This window comes from Adiantum capillus-veneris, chromosome 12 (genome assembly GCF_014529385.1).
Source record: "Adiantum capillus-veneris isolate H3 chromosome 12, ASM1452938v2, whole genome shotgun sequence".
Lineage (NCBI taxonomy): Eukaryota > Viridiplantae > Streptophyta > Polypodiopsida > Polypodiales > Pteridaceae > Adiantum > Adiantum capillus-veneris.
The window spans coordinates 155,559,616-155,572,568 of record NC_140942.1 but is presented as its reverse complement, the minus strand read 5'-3'; the positions used below and the strand labels follow the sequence as shown (position 1 = coordinate 155,572,568).

Here is a 12,953-nt window from a genome sequence, read left to right as displayed (position 1 = left end):
TACACCCACGTAGTTTTAGATTGTAGTAGTAGTAGTACTATTTTGTTCCACTTCTAGTTCTTTTGTACCCAGACATGGTATTAGATTCACTATTTTGTAACTGATTGGTCTCATAGGTCATTTTGGCCTTTTGAAGACGTTAATATAACATTTCATTTCATTTTCTCTCTCAATCTCAATAGGGGCTATGTTCTATGTACAAGGAATGCTCAAAAGCAAAGCCCCAAAAGCATTGTAACCAAAAGCATATGCTCCAAAATTCCCATACAAAAGCTACCAGCAACGCAAAATGCGAAAATCTGTACAGCTTGCCACGTCAACATCAGCAGCGCAAAATCCGAAAATCTGTACAACTTGCCACGTGTCATGTGAGCGCGATTTACGGGCAGCTGAGCCAGAGATCAAGCTTTTGATTTTTAGGGTTTTAGGCCCCTCGGCTGGTGCTCCATATAGCACACTTCTATGCTTGCAAAAAACATGCCCTACTACATCTTCTTAAACAACTTAGGGCTTATCATTAACTTGTTATTTATAAAGTAGCGGGGACCCACAACCGAAGGAAAATAGGAGGATAATTATGGGTCCATTATCTGCGTAAGAATACCCATGAACGTTGGTTCTCTTTAGTGGAGATCTAGAATCTAGATCGTTTCTTTTTCCAAAAGAGGAGAGAGGGAAAATAATTGATTGTTCACAGAGAATGCCCATCAATACGAGGTCTGTCTAATGGACATCTAGGTCCTATTTCATCCTTTGTGCCTCGAAAGCAACCATAGTTTTCCATTTTACCTTCATGATCCACGACAAAATTTCCTTTTGACAGAAGCAATACAGAGATAGACTCTCTTATTGTATGTAATGAAGTGTACCCTACATATGCTTTTGTTAAAGATCTGTTATTCAGCTAAGGAGGTTCCAATCAACAAACTTAAGGATGAGTTGCTCCTGGTTAAGTGATCCATACAGATTATTATATTAGGTTTGAATAGATCAGTTCCGTACCACACCCAACCTTAACAGCTCTGCTCACATATTCACATAAAACCATCGCAACATATAGTTTACCAAAATGAAAGTATGTTGACTTATGTACCATGCACAAGAGGTTGACTTATTTTTTGATGTGTAACGTAATGTGAAGGTTAAATCATGTGTTTTCTTGTGTGGGCTGTTGTCATTCATGTAATGGCTTGACTCTCAAAAAGAAGTGTTCCATTCCACATTAAAAGAACATACTTAAAAAATGGGATTGCAGCTAGTTGTAAACTGTTTTTGGTGATCAATTGCAGGAGCCGCTCTTGTCTCTCAAACACGGACTTGCCTTTGACGTAGCTTGTCCCAAACATAGTATGAGATAAAATGTCAGCTGCAACATTCTTTAAGTCCTGTGCAACCTCCACCTCTACAGCTTCCATATGTCCTCCCTTGCTGACGTGCGTCTCCCACAGGTGTATCATGTTCAAAGCACTGGTTGCCATATCCTTAACCATACCCTGCAGAGACCAACAGTGTTTGTCGATAAACTTAAAAATTCATGTGTCTTATCACAGCTAGTAATAACTGACATAAAGATTTTTGGGCTAGAGCTGGTAGTTATCTACCTTACCATGATAAATAAATCCTCACAAAATTTTCTGCACTGGATGATGTTTACAAATCAAAAATGCTCAAAACCTTGTTTCAACGGCCTGAAAAATAATTATGTATTGAATGGAGAAACTTAGCAATTAATGACAACAACAAACATTCCAAGTTCTGCAGATACAAAACAGTAGACATATGATATGGAAAGGAATGTTTTGGTGAATTTTGAAAAATTCTGCTTTCAAAACCTTTGACCACTTGCTAATACCATGCATGTTTGAGCTTTTGTTTCTCTCCCTCTCGTCGCTCATCGGCCTCTCTTAGGCACATGTGCGTCTCTATCATAAAATCTAATATCTAACTAACCCAAATGATTTTCTCATATTAAACTGATCATTTAATTTGCGACAATAAACGGGAACAAGAGTTAAAATATAGACATGTGCTTATGGATCTATCTCAACACGGGGCCAAAGTCAATGGGTCCAAATGAGAGATGGTCTCTCAAAGAGCTAGCAATGGAGCTTAAAGACCTTAGGGTTAGCTTCATTAAAGACCTCCAAAGGTTAGTGTGAAAAGTCCTTAGACCTAGGGCCTTAGGTTAAGCTAGGCCCATGCATTTGGTGTTTAATAATTAAGATGTTAGGCATGCTTGATGACTACGGTCCTTGGCCAAGTTGGCCCTGTGCTTAAGGTGTTCCAAAGTCAACAAGCAACCATACAAAGGGGGGGGCGAGCCTACAAGCTAGGGGCATGAGAGAGAGTGAACCCATGCTCATGCTAAGCCTATACTTGCTGAATCAGGTGCTTGAGAAGCTTCCCATGCTTGGAGAGTAAGATACTTGAGACGCTTGAGTCAAAGAGATGCCCTACAAAGCAGGAGGCGAGTCCCAAAGATAGGGGAAAGTTTGACCAACCTCTCACTCACCCAAAGGGCACCCCTTCCTCAACGGGCACAAGCACACATGTCAAGTTCTCCCTATGCTTAGCCACATGGGGTGCTTGAATCCTATTGGCTAGGCTAAAGAGGGGTCCAATGAGCATTTAGTTAGTTAATTAATTGTCTGATGCATTTTCCAAGCCCTCTCTCAAAGAGGAAAGGAGGACACTTGTCCAAATGCTACCATGGTTGCTTGATATGCACTATGCATGTGATTGGCTAGGATTGTAGGGTCCAATCAAATGCAGGCATTAGCTACAATGAGGGCTTGACCAAAGCAAGTTGGGGGGGTGCTTGGGGGGTATACTGTCTCTCACACACACTCACAAGTTCATTTTCACTTGGGCAAAGTGCAAGAACTCCATCTCCTTCTCCAAGCTTGTTCAGAAGTTGAGAGCCTACATCAATACTCTTGGCTATGGAATGCAAATCCAACCAAGAGCCATGCTTCAATGCTTAAGGTTTCCATCTTCTCCATCTTCATTACTATGCTATTATGCTATGCTAAGCAAGAAGAGTGATGTTAAATGAGGAACTATTTCTTTCTCTTATGAATGTTTCTTCTTTCTCTTCCCTATCCTCATTCCCTGCTAACTCTCTCCACCTTCGAAGGTGTTTGAGGCCTTGGGACTGAGGCCAGGGATGGTTAATGCTTTTACAAAGGTTATGTTATGCTTGTGATGCATAAAGCTTTCCATCTTCATCGCATCACCTAGGTCACAAGGAAATCAAAGATTGTATTGTATCAAGTCTCTCTTTATGGGAGAATCTATAATACAAAAGCCTATTGGAGGGGGGACCAGGGCTCCACATAGATCCAGTCCTCAACTATTGTCAAGTTCTCTAATTCTCTCTCTTGCAAAAGTATTGTTCATGGCATGTCAATTAAGTATAATGGTTATGTTGCTACCGCTAATTAAGTTCACCCTAAATGTTCTCAAAGTAGTCTCATAAAAATGCTCACTCTAATTCTTTTAATTCCTCTCTTCTCAAAGTTCATAGTCCATTTCCATTACATTGGTATCAGAACTATTGATTTCTCTTTTCTTGCTTAAGAAGAGAGGTCCTTAAGTTGTCCATGAAAGGTTTGACTTGTTCATTGCAATAGGGTAAGTGGGATAGGGATCTATTATCTTGGTTGAAAAGGACTTAGTTCGAGGTACACCGTTGGGAACTATAGTCTTAATAATGGAGTCTCTCGGGGCTTGCCTTTGGCTTAACCATTATTAAGCTACTAACAAGCTCAACAAAAACCATAATCAACCAAGCAATGTTAGACCCTCTCCACTAGTCTTTGCAATCAACAGTCTCTAAACCACGGGTGTGGTTGCTTGAGAACTAATTTTCAAAGGTAAAGAAGAGTAGCGACTAAGGTTTCTGAGGGTACCAAAGCACAAAGTATTTTATACATAAGTTTAATTAGCATGGCTGATAATAGTCAAGAGAGTAGAATGATTATTGAAAACTTTGATTTTGCACATGAAGGTGCTAATGATGATGCCCCCACGTTCGTTGATTATCTTGTTACTGGGTTGCAACGAGCTATGGGCAACCTTGCTTTGCAAGCCGAAGTTACTCAACAACTTCGTGCTTATGGGATTTCCCTTCGTCTCCAAGAGGAGAGAGAGTTTAGGAGGCCTCTTGATGAGACTCCCAGAAGAAGACTCTCTCCCATAGGAGAGGAGGAATCCAAAGAACGAGAAAGAAGTGAATCACTAAGTTCCTCTGAAGATGTGGCTCCACGAAGACGGCGGTCTAGACGATCACCAACTCCTCCCAAGAGGAAACGGTCAACCCATAGTCCTTCTCCTCGTCACTCCGAAAGGGAAGAGAAGACAAAGGAAGAAAAAGGAAAGAAAGAGATCACCCTCTTCTCCTTCTTCTTCACCTTCCTCCTCTTCCAACGAAAGCAACAACTATTCTCCTAGAGAATACAAGAGGAGAGGACATCGCAAATCCTACCCTGCGTGGAGAAGGTCCCGAACGCTCAAGAAATTCAAAGAGGGAGGAAAGAGTATCCCTTTTCTTACCTATGATGACACTTTTGGTGCTACTAACAAAGTATTAGCCTTCATCCAACGATTCGACGGGGCCTTTGGAGACAAGGGCTTTACAAAGACCTCCAAGCTACGCCATGCAGCTATGCACTTCCAGAAATCTGCTCGTCAATGGTGGGCTAGCCTTCGTGGCAAGACATGGAAAACTTACGTGTTTACATCATGAAGCAATTCCTTGCAAGCGATGCAAAGGACAAAGTGCTTACCGAACGGCGGAGTTTGAAGATGCTCTCCAACGAGTCTTTCCACAAATACGTGGACAAGTTTTGGGATTTACATCTCAAGGCTACTGTCTTTCAAAAGATAGACTTCGCCGAGCAAAAGCAACAATTTTGTGCGGGATTACCTGAAGAAATGGCCAAGTATGTCAACTGCCAACGGTTTGGTTCTATCACCGAAGTAATCCACCACACTATGGTTGCTTCGTGCATCAATTTGCAACAAGGGGCTAAAAGGAATGCCAAGCCCATCAAAAACAAAGATCAAAATGAAGCAAAGGGGAAGAACAATGCCAAAAACTCTTCCCAAGGCAATTCCAACAACAACAACAATCGGTCCAAGGAGAAGGGAGTTTACAAAGGTAAAAATAAACTCTCTCCTGAAGAGCTAGAGCTTTCTGTAAGGCCCACAAATGTTGTAAGTGTGGAAAGCAAGGATATGGCTATCATTCTTGCCCCAAAAGAAATGCCCGCATTGAGACTCCTAGAGCTTCCACGATTGAAACTCCAAAAGAGAATGCTCATTGCAAAGGATCACCTCTCTCCTATGCTTGGGAAAAGGTAAGGGATCATGATGTATTCATCCTATTTAACCCTGGTTCTACTCACAATTTCATATCCACGGAGTTGGCCACCAAGTTAGGCATTCAAGCTCATGAGATGGGAGATGTTGTAGCCGATGGAGTCTTCAAGGGGCAAGAAGCGGCGGTTAGTCCCTTGATTGGGAAATTGAGGCTTCATGGCCAAGGCTATGTTGACAAAGAAGATTTTATCATCTCTCCTCTCAAGAATGAACATGTCATTCTAGGGGCACCATGGTTTGATCGTATGGCTGTTAATGTAAAGTTCCCTCAAAGAAGGTTGTATTTCAAGTATAGCGAAAAGAACATGTACATAAATGTTAATGAGCTTGGTCGTACCATACCCCTTGTAAATTCTCTTGCTTTTGACAAATCAATGAAAAGCTCAATTCATGCGTACACGATTTTTATCAAACAATCCATAAAAGGTCCTTATGTTTTATCAAATGAAAATGGTAGAATTCAAGAAGAATTAGACTTGTCTAATTTTCGAAATGGATTCCAATATGTTTTTATCGATGATATCCCTATGGACTTACCTCCAAAACGAGGGGATGATGACCATCAAATTGAGCTCCTACCAAGAAGCTCATCGCGTAACAGACCTCCTTATCGAGTTTCCCAAACTCAACAAGAGAAGATCATGGGGCAAGTACAAGAATTGGTAGACAAAGGGATGCCAGTCCTTTTAGTGCAAAAGAAAGATGGTACATACCGCATGTGTGTGGACTATCGAGCGCTAAACCATATCACTATCAAAAACAAATTTCTCGTACCACAGGTAAAAGATCTGTTTGATAAGCTACAAGCTTCGATCTACTTCAGTAGGATTGACCTTAAAAGTGGCTATCATCAAATAAGGATAGTGAATGAAGATATCCTAAAGACCGCGTTCCGTATAACGTTTGGTCTTTATGAATATCTTGTCATACCTTTTGGTTTGACAAATGCTCCAGCCACGTTCAATCGTTTAATGGAGAAAATCTTTAGACCCTCCCGTAAATTCATTGGAGTGTTCTTTGATGATATCATCATCTACTCCAAGTCCTTGGAGGAGCACAAGCAACATCTCCAGATAATTTTTCAAGCTTTAAGGGCAAACAAGCTTTTTATCAATCAAAAGAAGAGTGAATTTTTCCTTCAAGAGATTCAATACTTAGGTCATATTATCTCTCAATATGGTATCCGTATGGATCCATCAAAGTTGGACATCATAAAAGCATGGCCTAATCCAAGGAATCTACATGAGCTAAGAAGCTTTATTGGTATGTGTGTATACTATAGACGCTTCATAGCAAAATTCTCTCAAATAGCAGGATCATAACATGACTTAACAAAGAAGAACGTTAAGTACTCATGGACTGCTAAAGAGCAAAAAGCTTTTGACAAGTGTTAGGTGCAGCGGAATGAATGTTTGCGCTTTGCTCAGGATGAGTGCTCCGAACTGTGCTCAAGGTTCCTTTTGTTCTTATGGAAGGTAGAGCCTTCCGTTCTTAATGAGAGAGTGCTATGATCACAAACAAAGTGAATGGACACTGTGCGTGCAAGTGTATGAGACTGAGAGATAGAGAGAGAAGAGAGAAACGACACCAGAGACGTAAAAACCCTCCTCTAAAGGCCCCACTCTCGTCGGCGAGAGTCGTCTACTTATGATTACACAATTTGGTACAATGGGCATGCATGTGACTGATGCAAGTCTAGGCTATGTTGACGGTGACGACGAGGCCGACACTAGGGCTGAAATCTGCAATCTTTCTACTGCTGTCCAAAAACGCTATGGGTTGAAATCTGCGACTAGTCCAAAAACGCTGATTTGGGGGCTGTTTTTGTGGGTCTTTGACATTGAAAATATGCAAGTTTAGGGCTGAAAACAGAGGTGTCTTTAGGCTGAAAACTGATGGTCTTATCGGGCTAAATCTGCTACCTTTTTAGGGCTGATCTTGCAGGTCTTCTAATGATGAAAAACGCTGCCTTGCTGAATCTGAAAACATTGAATCTGGGACAAAAACGCTAGAGGCTGAAGTTGAACCAAAAACGCTAGGCTAATGTTTATGCTGGCAAGGATGCTGATGCAAAAACGTTGTATGCTGTGTTCTTCTGGCGAGGACCTGCTGATGCAAAAACGCCAATGTTGAGGATGGCTGGCGATGGTTCTTGTTGGAAACACTAGGCAATGGAGGGATCTGCTGCTTGGAGGGAACCACCAAGGCTTGGTCTTGCTGAGAAGTGGCCTGCTGAGCTTGGCTCATGTTGCCTCTTCTGCCATTTAGTGCTAGCTTTAGTTTGCTTATATATTTTCTTACCCAAATTGCCCTACCTACTTTCCAACAAAAGTCACTTAAAAATAATAAGTGAAAAATGTCAAAACTAGGTAAAATAGGCTAAATACACTCGAAAATTTCCCTGAAGGATTCTGATGGATTCTGATGGGAATGCTTATGAGCATGTTGTGTGCAACCAGAGGAAATGCATCTACAATAAGTGACTGGACATGCACGGTCTACGAATAGACTCACAAAAGTGCCAGATCACTTCTAATCTAGATTGACTTGACCGACTGAACCCTTGCTATGTTGTAGCTCGTCCACGGACACATAGGGTTAGATGTGTCACGTGACATCCCCTCCTTTTCAATGTGAGGTACTGGTACCAAACTCTATGGCGTCGAGGAAGATCGCCAATAGCATCCGGAATCCTGGAAGGGACTCTTCGCCGGCCCACTCTGATATGTGGGTCGTGCCGTACTTGAACTTCATAAAGGTCTGCAACGCTTGCTTCTTTGGGCCGCGCGCAAAGCGACACAAAGTCTTTTATGGCTCCTTCAATGCTTCAACTTCGTCGAGTGTCATGCTTCTTTCTTCTTCAAGAATCTCCATGGTTGAAAATTCCTGAAACCATTTCCAACACAAAACCATGAACATACCTATTCCATGTAAAGTGAGTGGAAAAAATCTTATCTTCGCTAAAGACTGTGTATGCAATGTAGATGAACATAGAGACGGAGGGACAACCCGTTCATCAAACACATGCAAACAATGAGATCGAATCTTTCTCTTATGATCTAGAGCAATCAACTATGGCAAAACACAATGGAAATGCCCATGCTTGGTGCTCATACTTTCATGTGCTCGTTCAGAAACTGTGTCATGCCAAGGAAGAGACATGGAATGTGACTTCCTTACATACATACTTTTCAACTTTTCATGAAAAATCCGCATACATTCGTGCTCATCCATGAGAGAAACGTGCTCAACATACAATATGTCATGCCTAGGAAAAGGGATCACATAAAGATGCTGACTATAATACAGGAAACGATCACGAAGCCAACATTCAAACAATGCATGCTATCAATCATGCGAACACATAATACTTCCTGTGATGGTTCCTTGGACCTAGGCTCGAGAGCCAAGATCGATTCTTCTTGAAGGGTCGAATCGTCCTGTGGGGGTTCTTTGGACCTCAACTCGAAAGCCAAGATCGGTTCTTCGTGATTGATCGAATCTACAACGAGGTTAGCTTCGCTAACAAAAGCATCAACTAACACATCATCCTAGTGAACAATCACATCTTCTTCATGCAACTCATTATGCTTGTGAGAAATAACATCTTGATCATGCAAATCATCATGCTCGTGAGAAATCACATCTTGATCATACAAATCATCATGCTTGTCTTTATCATCCAAATCATCATGCTGATCATTGTCAATCAAATCATCATGCTGCTTACAATCATGCAAATCCTGTGTCATGCTTTGGAGAAGAAGAGACTGAGAAAGTCTCCTTCTCATGAATCCGTTGAATCTTGTCCTGCATATTAGCAATGAAAGATGGAGAATGAACAATGTCCTCTCCATGAATGACAATGGGAGAATCATTTTTGGCATTGAGAGTGAAAGTGTTAGCCACCCAATCAATGAGAGGGTTAGCATCACAAAACCATCGAATGCCCAAAATCATATCACATCCTAAGAGAGGAGAGACAACAAATCTTCGAGTGAAGGCAGCTTTTTGATTGCAAACAACACATCAAGGCACTCGTTCGTGATGAGAGCGTCCATACCGGAAAGAAAGCCAAAGACCTCGATAGGAGATCTCTGACCAACTTCGAGGCGGGCCAGTGTGACATAAAAACGCATTTCATGCAGATGAAACCCCAAAACTCCGAAACCTATGAAACGTTTTGTCGAAACGCATAAAACGGACAGGCATTTTTTATGAAACGTTTAAAATTGGGGCTTTTTTTTCCAGAAACCCAACGCTGCAGTTAACAGATGATTGTGGTCCCTAAAACTTATGGTTTGTGACATTGAATTAAGTTTGAACTTTGTTCAATAGAAGTACTTTGCTAAATGAATCAATGATGCATCAGTTATGATTCATGAAACTAGTGGCTGTGTTTTAACTTTCATCAATACTGAACATCTCTTTGATCGTGCTCGCTTGAAGTCGCTTCTAATCAGTGAGCATCTCTCTCTCTCTCTCTCTCTCTCTCTCTCTCTCTCTCTCTCTCTCTCTCTCTCTCTCTCTCTCTCTCTCTCTCTCTCGTGGACATTAAAGTCTAGAGTCATGTGTGCTACATTGTATACATATTTATCATATTTTATTAATATATAATTTAATGTCGTTTATGAAACGTGTTTCATGTTTTTGACGCTATGAAACGAAACGTTTCAAAACCTCGAAACCCCGAAACGATCGAAACCACGAAACGTTTCATGTCACACTGAGGCAGGCTCTCTCAACAAGAGAGGGACTGATCACATCATGCATTCTACCTGGGTCAAACAATATGACAAAACGTTGCCCCGACGTACGACCATAACATTTAAAGAGAGAATCATCAATGGGAGGGTCATGAGAAACTTGGGGCACACTCGTGTTATCATTAATTGCATTAACAGAGGAAGTGGATTTTGTGGATTCTTTAGATTCATTCGATTCAAGCTTAGGACATGTTCTTTATATGTGACCCTTAATGTGACAATGAAAACAACGACCTTCCTTAGAATAAGTGCTTTGCTCTTCCGACGTGATGTATCCTCCTACAATTCCTTGTGCTATGCGCCTTGAGCTTGTCTTGGAAATCAGCCCAATTGAAGGAAAGGGACGTGAATTTGTCGGCTTCCTCTAGGTGCGCGGCTAATTGTGCCTCTTGCCATGCGTGGTACCAATTAATGGCATCACCAGCAAGGTACATAGCTGTTGTCAAAACTTTGCTATTTCCTGTCTTCTTAGTTGTCGCAAAATAAGCATTAAATTGATGCAACCAAGAATGAATAACCGTAGCATCCATCTTACCATCATACTTACTGAAAGTCAACTTCTCTGTGACTGGATGGTTGGAATCCGCATCGTGGCTTGCGCCACTTGAGGAACTCCCATAATCTTTGGCTGGTTCGGACTTCTAGGCTAGCACTTGTCGAAGAAATTCTTGAGTGCGTAGCTCTCTTTGAGCCTCTCGCTTGGCCTCCCTTTCTGCTTTTCGTTCGTTTCGTTCATCGCGCTCGCGTTCGAAAGCAAGGCGATTTGCTTCTTGTTGTGCCAACGCAACTCGATTCGCTTCTTGTTGTTGTATAGCATTTCTTTCATTATCGTTCTTCGCGCTCACGTTCCAAAGTAATGCGAGTCGCTTCTTGTTTTGCCAACGCAATGCGATTTGCTTCTTGTTGTGTCGCCATCATGTCCAACATTGACTTGACGATGGGAGTTGGTACAACTTGTGGCGTAGATGGAGAAGGGAGAGGGTCGAAAAAATCTCCTGGTGGGGAAATATCTTCGTCGCCTCTCTCATGCTCATCACCTATATGCGAAGTATCCATTCCGCTTCGGGTGACGACCATGCACTATGGTCTTTGTTTCTTAACTCCACGAGGAACTTGGGTTCTTGAGGGTCTTGAGGTTCTTGAGGTTATCTTTCGCTTGCAAACCGTGTTTGAAAAGGATCTTCTCTTCACCCGAGTTTTACTCGTTTCTGCGGGCGCACCCCTTGGTGGCCTTGCGCTCACACCAAGGTTGCTTTTTCCCACCTCACGTCGATTGGCTGGTGTAGCAGGGCTACAGTGTCACTTTCACGGGACAGACAATTGGTACAATTGTTCTAGTCTGGTTCACACCGGATGGACTCTCTGGGCTGGACAGTGACACGTGGCAAGATACGGACGGTGGTCTAGTGGACATCGTGGCCAGGTCACCACCATTCAGTTTCGGGATAGACTTAGTTGGCTGACATTTATGAGCCGTTAGTGGCTCTTTATGGTTGTACATATGAGTAGTGGTTTGGCATTATTAGTGGATTATCTTCTGCACACAGGGCACTTCTTCACTCTCCCGGCACATCTAAGCCTCGACACCCCCATTGTACCTGAGAGTCCTGCGCTAGAGCTGAGTGTGCTGCCACACCAGAGTCTATATCAGTTCTTTGAGATAGTCGAGTCATTTGTGTGGTCTACTGTTGTTGTTGTTGTTGTGTATGTGAGCGTTGTTGTCTATTGTTTCCTGTTTGCAGTCTGTTTTGAGTGAGATTGTCACGCACATTGCACTGAGGAGCACCCATTGTAGAGAGCACGACACACAATCTGCGCTACAGGTGCTCTCATTTTGGCGATCACGATGGGACCTCAACTGAAGTCTCACTCTCTGTGAAGTGCAACTCTTGAAGCTAGTTGGGTTTATCTAGATTCACCTACTTTGCCTGGCACTGTGTAGCCTGGTGGTGAATTCCTCTCTCACCCTGGTCCATCTGGTCTGGTCCTATCTCGCATTGGTCCAATTGGTCCAATTGGTCTGGTCTCTCTAGCCGAGTCCAATCCCTCCTCGTCCCTGGTCAACCTGAGTCTAGACCTATCTTCAACCAGTACAGGTTTTCTTGGCCAAAGTGAGGTTGGATTGGTGGTCACTGCATGACACATACAAGGCAGTCAGTCGAGCGTCAAAGCGCACTATTGAGCCCTTTGAAGTACTACAACAGAAGGCGACCCTTGGTACCTAGTAGAAGTCCATCAACCTCATCAACCATTCCTCCATCCGGTTCCACCTCTTCCAGATCACCTTCTCCAGTAAAGCTCTCTCCTATTCTGCTACAGTGGGCTATTGAGCAACAGGCTCAGCAAGGGGCCATGGAGCCGTTCGCTAGCGTTTTGGCCAAGGTAAACATCAAGTTCCCTACCTTCAAAGGACTCTCTTCAAAAGATGCTGATGACCATGCAAGGAGGTTTGTATCTCTCTGTAGGGGTCGTGGTCTTAACAGGGAAGATGCTTATTTGGTACTCTTTCCATCCACCTTGGATGGCTTAGCAGACAAATGGTACAGCCAGTTTGCAGAGAATCATTTTGCAACTTGGACAGCCTTAAGACAATAGTTCTGTGCAGCTTTCAGGCCAGATGACTACCAGGAGAAGGTGTTGGATGAGTTGGCCAACATGGTGCTCCAGCCAGAGGAGACTTTTGCAGAGCTTATGACCAAGACCAAGTCTCTGGTTGCCAAGCTTCCCCAGCAACCCGGTGAATTCATGGTTAAGAAGTGGGTGGAGAAGGCGCTTCCCAAGACATCGCAGCAAAAACTCCGAGAG

General features: G+C 42.7%; 1 protein-coding gene across 1 annotated transcript in view; it reads right to left on the bottom strand.

Annotated features, from left to right (window-relative positions):
- LOC147446724 (cytochrome P450 72A397-like) overlaps window positions 1-12,953 on the bottom strand; it is a 117,459-nt gene that overhangs the window by 52,029 nt on the left and 52,477 nt on the right. Inside the window, exon 3 of the mRNA XM_086525888.1 lies at window positions 1,237-1,493. Coding sequence (XP_086382014.1) covers window positions 1,237-1,493 — 257 coding nt within the window. The remainder of the gene's footprint in view (window positions 1-1,236; window positions 1,494-12,953) is intronic.